General features: G+C 38.6%; 1 protein-coding gene across 2 annotated transcripts in view; it reads left to right on the forward strand.

Annotated features, from left to right (window-relative positions):
- LOC140202201 (acylphosphatase-2-like) overlaps positions 1 to 6,286 on the forward strand; it is a 123,532-nt gene extending 117,246 nt beyond the window's left edge. Inside the window, exon 4 of one of the 2 annotated variants that reach the window (XM_072267063.1) lies at positions 5,315 to 6,278. In XM_072267063.1, coding sequence (XP_072123164.1) covers positions 5,315 to 5,429 — 115 coding nt within the window. In that variant the 3' untranslated portion in view covers positions 5,430 to 6,278. Of the gene's footprint in view, positions 1 to 5,314 lie in introns of both variants that reach the window. The other variant, XM_072267065.1, reaches the window with a different exon arrangement.
- Positions 6,287 to 6,877: the final 591 nt, after the last annotated feature.

Here is a 6,877-nt window from a genome sequence, read left to right on the forward strand (position 1 = left end):
AAACCTGGGCCTCTGTGCTTCCTCTGTAACTGGATCTTTGACTTTCTCACTGGGACACCACAGTCTGTGCGCATCGGAAATAACATCTCCTCTTCACTGACAATCAGCAGTGGTGCACCTCAACGATGTGTGCTTAGCCCACTGCTCTACTCTCTCTGCACCCACAATCATGTGGTTACGCACAGCTCAAACGCTGTCTATGAGTTTGCTGATGACACAACTTTTGTTGGCAGAATTTCAGGTGGTGATGAGAAGGCATAAAGGAGCAAGATAGATCAGCTGGTTGAGAGGTGTTGCACCCAACATCAGTAAGACCACGGAATTGATTGTGGGCTTCAGGAAGGGGAAGATGAGGGAACACTCACCAGCCCTCATCGAGGGATCAGAAGTGGAAAGGGTGAGCAGTTTCAAGTTCCTGGGTGCAAGCACCTATGAGAATCAATCCTGAGCCCAAAAAAGAAGACATGACAGCAGTTATATTTCATTACAAGTTTGAGGAGAATAGATACGTCACCAAAGACACTGGTAAATTTTTCCTCATGTACCGTGGAGAGCATTCTGACTGGTTGCATCACTGTTTGGTATGGAGGATCTACTGCACTGTATCAGAAAAGGCTGCAGAAAGTTGTAAATTCAGCCAGCTCCATCATGGACACAAGCCTCCTCAGTATCCAGGACACCTTCAAATGGTGATGTCTCAAAAAGGTGGTATCCATCATTAAAGACACCCTCTCCTCATTGCTACCATCAAGGAGGAGGTACGGGAGCACGAAGACACACACTCATCCACTCAATATTTCAGGAACAGCTTCTTCCCCTTCACCATCAGATTTCCGAATGAACAATGAACCCACAAACTCTACCACAGTAAATCTTCTCTTTTTGTACTACTTATTTAATTTAATTTTCTTTTTTATATATACTTAATGTAATTTATAGTTTGTTTTATTATGTATTGCAGTGTACTACTTTGGCAAATCAACAAATTTCACAAGATATGCCAGTGATATTAAACCTGATTCTGATTCTGATACATTAACCTTTTCATTCCTGGAATAATTCTCGTGAATGTCCTCTGGACTCTCTGCAATGCCAGCACATCTTTTCTCAGATAAGGGGCTTACAGTAATCCAAGTGCTGTCTGACCAGTGCCTTGAAGAGCCTCAACATTTAGAAAATAGTCTGCATCTTTTCTTCTTCCTACCAAAGTGCATGACTGTATACTTCCCTGCACTATATTCCATTTGCCACATCTTCCTTGCTTTCTAAATGGAGAGAAAATTCAAAAATCAAAGGGGCAAAGGGACTTGGAAGTCCTTGTGTAGGTTTTCCTAAAGGTTAACCTGCACGTTGAGTCATTAGTAAGGAAGACAAATGTAATGTTAGCATTCATTTCAAATGGACTAGAATATAAGAGCAAGGATGTAATGTTGAGGCTCTTCAAGGCACTGGTCAGACAGCACTTGGATTACTGTAAGCATTGTCTGCACACTTAGCCACAAAACCATCAATTCTATCATCCAAATGATTGACATTAAATGTTAAAAGAAGTGGTCCCAACACTGGCCCCTGCAGAACACACTAGTCGCCGGCAGTCAACCAGAAAAGGACCCCTTTAATCCCACTCTTAGCTTCCTGCCAATCAGACAATGTTCTATCCATGCTAGTATCTTTCCTGCAATACAATGGGCTGTTATCTTGTTAGCAGCCTCGTGTGGCACCTTGGCAAAGGTCTTCTGAAAATCCAATTAAACAACATCCACTGACCGTCGTTTGTGTATACTGCTTGTTATCTCTTCAAAGAATTCCAACAGGTTTGTCAGGCAAGATTTCCTCTTCAGGAAACCATGCTGATTTTGACCTATTTTATCTTGTGCCTCCAAGTGCCCTGAAACTTCATCCTGAATAATGGACTCCAACATCTCCCCAACCACTGAAGTCAGGCTAACTGCCCTATAATTTCCTGTCTTTTGGCTCCTTTCTTTAAGAGTGGAGTGACATTTGCAATTTTCCAGTCCTCTGGAACCATTCCAGAATCTAGTAATTCTTGAAAGATCACTACTAATGCCTATCCTTGATGTACAGGCAACATTCTTGCCTCTGCAGGAAGTAAAAGGAAAAGGTATTTATATCTGGTTAAACCTACATGAAAGCTGATTTTCTTTTAAATGAAATTGCAGAAGGGTATCTGAAGCAGATGTACAAATTAGTTTCAGAGTTTTAATATATACACACATAGATAAACCTGTGCAACACAAGCACTCCGAAGCACTCCTGGGATATGGATGAAGGATTCAGCCATTGATAAATAATTAATAACTTTATGGAGTTGAGGGAACCTGTACTTTATACATTCATGCACAAGGCCACTTGTCATCTATTATTCTGGGTTGCATTGGAATGGTTAACATTAAGAGTGAATAGATTTTGATACATAAATACACTGATGACTATGAATAAAATGCACCATACAGTATGGAACAAGACTATACAGACCACAGACCATAACGGCCCTTATAGTGAACTATGAGGCTCTTTTTTAACCCGTTCTCACAATGAAGACTAAGGCTGCTTATTAATTATGTGCCACAAGGCAACAGAGTCATTCATTAATTACACAGCTCAAGCTGCAATCTGATCCAAGAATATCGTGCAGTTTGATTCATACTTTTACATAGGGAAGAATAATGAGACTGAGCAGAGCAGATAGAAATTATTTTCCTTGTGGTCCCAGTAAGTGAGTAGCCCTTAAGATGTCATTGGAAAACTTTGGGTTGCTTCCATATCCGCTCCCTAACAACAGTTCCCTTCCAACCACTATCTGGCATCAGTCTCTGGGTTTCTAGCGTCACTGTCCGTCCAGCTGATATCTCCACCCTGCAATTGGTGAGCTAATAATTCCCTGTGAGTTCTAATGTTGGATGCTGTTAAAATCATTGGGACATCATGCCACAGATCATAAGATGTTTTGATATTTGATTCAGACCCCAGCCATACATTTCCTACTGTCTTAAAACTGGGTCCTTGGCTTTTCTGCTGGAAGTTTTACAACTACGTGAGAATGCAAATTTAAAATTTGATTTCACTTCCTGATCTTGAGGTCAAATAGTTTAGATAGGAATAGAGTTTCTGCTTTTGAACATGTTTCAGAAATTGATGATGTAGTCACATGATTGTTCACACATTAGGAATATATGAATCTCAGTCTCCAATGCTGTTGGTTTCATTTGCTGAAATTGTGGAAAGTGACCTATCAAGAAGTTTGGTAATAAAGAAAAACTTGCAACACAGTCCAAGATAATCAACATTTAAAATAGAGAATATTTATTCTCTTTTAATGATGTTGTCTCTTCCTGACATCTCAGGCATTTGTAGCTTCCATAGTTTACCCAAAAAAGAGAATGCTCTAATATATTTACCTTAATGAGAATTCTTAATATTCAGATCATGAATACTGAGCAGATTTACTCACTGGCCAACATCATAAATGCCACCTCCAGGAGTTAAAGGCAACAACAATAGCTTACCTTTTCCCTCTTTACACTTGTAAGTATTGAAGTCAAGTAATGTTTCCAGTCTGCTGGCTTGATTAAAACCAGCTCAATACAAATGCTGGGGATCATATCCTCCAGCCTTCTGAAGAGACTCTTCAATTAGATTTGAGTGTGTGAGTAAGCTTTTTTCCCATTACCTGGTCTGCGCATTGCAATATGAAAGTCAGGGAAGTACCTGGAGGTAAGGTGCAAACATATCTGACCTTCAACTCCAACACAAGACTTAGAACTGGAGGCCAGGGTTGATGCATAAGTATGCCTTTGGATTGGATAGCTGCAAATGTTACAATATTGAAGGACAAATGGAAAGTCTAGGAAAGACCACACATTCATAAATTAGGTCATGTCCTATTAATCTAGTTGCATTTAATGAAGTGGTCATGAATACAGGAGATAATTAAATGTTTAGAGAATGGTGATAGTGTGGACTTCAGAAGATATTTTGTTAGGTTCCACACCATAGATTAATATTTGAAAAAACCTTAAACAAAACCTTGTGGCTTGGGTTGGGAATATGTTCTAATGTAGGATCAATGCAGTTAAAAATGAAAGGCTTACTCTCATTTTAGTAAAAATATGGCATTGCAGAAACATGAGCCAAGGCCTTAGATTTTCTCCATTGAGCTAAAAATGAATGAAGAAAAAGAGAGATTTATATTCAAATTGCAGATGATGCTAACCTGGAAGATATCTTTAGTTAAATAGAGGAACACACACAAAATGGAGGAATTCAGCAGGTCAGGTACCATCTGTAGAAAGGAATAAACAGCACTTTTTGGGTTAAGACTCTTCATCAGGACTGAAGGGGACAGAAGCCAGAATAACAAGGTGGGGAGAAGGAAAAGGAGTAGGAAAAGCTGGCAGATGATAGGTTATGCCACTTGAGAGGGAAGGTGGGTGGGTGGGAGAGGATGGAATGAAGTGAGAAGCTGGTAGGTGATAGGTGGAGAAGGTAAAGGGCTAACAAAGAAGGATTCTGATAGAGTACAGGGAGAAAGCGAAGGAGGAAGGGCACCAGAGGGAGGTAAAAGCAGGTATGGAGAACAGAAGGAGTAAGAGGATAGTTGAAATGGAAAAAGAGAGGGGGGAGGGGGAAAATTACCTGAATTTAGTGAAATTTATGTTCATGTTGTGAGGTTGGAGGCTACCAGAGGTATTGTGGTGCTGCTTCTCTAACCTGAGAGTGGCCTCATCGTGACAACAGAGCTGGCCATGAACCGACACGTTGGAATGAGAATGGCTTTAAACAAAAGCAGAATGTTATCTACAAACTAATTTAGAATCCATTCAAAAAGTCAAATTAAGTTAGGAGGTCATACAGTGACATTCATTGTGGGGAAGTGTGAGGTCATCCACTCTGGAACCAAGTAAAATAAAATGGAACATCTTTTTCAATGGCGAGGAATTAAAGAACAGGAATTTGTGCACTGGAGTGCAGAAATCATTAAGTGCTAAAGTACTGATACTGTATTCTTATTGCATATCACTAGTTTTAAAATGTAATGTATTAATTATACAGTTTCATTGCAAATGCAAAAGCAGGTTATAGTATGGTGTAACTTCTGTACTATCAGAATAGATACCAAAAAGAAAAATAAATTCTGTGGAATGTTAATGAAACTGGAATTACAAATTTCTATTGGGTGGTTAAACATTTACCAGCCTGGACCTCTCTCTAGAAAATTAAAGGGGGATATGGGGAATCAATTTTAAAATGATGATCGTAATAAAAGATTATGATCCTTTCATTTCCTTCACAGGAAGCATTGGCTGAGCAAAGTGGGAAGTCCAAGTTCACGGATTCATCAGGCAAAATTTTCAAATGAGAAAGAGATCAGCAAACTGGATTTTTGCAATTTCACCACCAGATACTGAGAGTGTGATCTTACATAAGACCTCAGCTCAGACCTGAAGCAGCCATTTGGAATCATGTTAGCTTTCTTCATGTTCAGCTGAGTGCCTCTAATTGCAATTATGCTGTTCGTTGGAAAAGCTCTCCCTTCATTGTTAAATTTGCAATAATCTGCTATTAAAGAACGACATGTTAAAGCTTGTACTAATATACACAAGGATCCTCCTCTGTAGAACTGCAAAAGAGGTTTTCTTTTAAAAGGTGCTGTTAAGAGTCCACATTCATCATATTAAAAATAACTATTTTTTCAGACAGCTGCCTCCAACTATGGTAGTAAAGTGGGTTTAATATGCATAAATTATTTTTAAAGTATTTTAATTTCTGAAAGCTTGTGCAAATATAAAATGTATTTAAATGTTATTTAAGATGGGCAGCTAGTAAAAATGTTTTATTTAGTCAGTTGTGTCATTTGTATTGGGTAGTAGAAAGCACATTCTGCAGTTCTAATAAAACATAATGGCCCATGTCTAACCCTCTCAGCAATAGGTATGAAGAACAAATATGGTTTGTGAACGTACAAATTCATGTGACACAAATCTATACAGCCTCCTGTTTTGATCTGTTTCCCCACCAAGGTTCAGTTTCTTATGGAAGGTTGTCCCTAACTAAATTCAAATTTTAAAAAAATAGATTTTAGACATATCAGGCCATCTCGGTAAAAAAGGAACAAAAACCCTAATAGAAGACCAAAATATGGCCGGGCTCTGGAATGTTTAACTGCAAACCATGTAACATTTGAGATGCATCTAAAAAGTGCCTATCAAAAGCATTCACACTCCCTTGGAAGTTTTCATGTTTTATTGTTTTGCAACATTGAATCTCAATGGATTTAATTTGACCTTTTTTTGATACTAATCAACAGAAAAAGACTCTTTTGTTTCAAAGTGTAAACAGATCTTTACAAAATGATCTAAATTTATTACAAATATAAAACACAAAATAATTTATCGCATAAGTGTTCACCCCCTTTAATATGGCACAATAAATCATCACTTGTGCAGCCAATTGATTTTACAAGTCACATAATTAGGTCAGGTGTCCTAGCTATATATAAACCTATGTGTAGTCACAGTGTTTCAATTAATTGTTGTTAAAATACACCTGTATCTGTAAAGTCCAACTGCTGGTGAGTCAGTATCCTGGCAAAAACTACACCATGAAGATAAAAGAACACTCCGGCCAATTCCGCGAAAATGTTATTGAAAAGCACAAGTCAGGAGATGGATACAAGGAAGTTCCCAAGACACTGAATATCCCCTTATACAGTTAATACAGAATACAGTTAAGTCAATCATCAAGAAATGGAAATAATATGGCACAGCTGTAAATCTGCCTAGAGCAGGCCATCCTCAAAAACTGAGTGACTGTGCAGGAAGGGGACTAGTGAAGGAGGCCACAAAGAGACCTATGA

This window comes from Mobula birostris, chromosome 8 (genome assembly GCF_030028105.1).
Source record: "Mobula birostris isolate sMobBir1 chromosome 8, sMobBir1.hap1, whole genome shotgun sequence".
NCBI classification, from domain to species: domain Eukaryota; kingdom Metazoa; phylum Chordata; class Chondrichthyes; order Myliobatiformes; family Myliobatidae; genus Mobula; species Mobula birostris.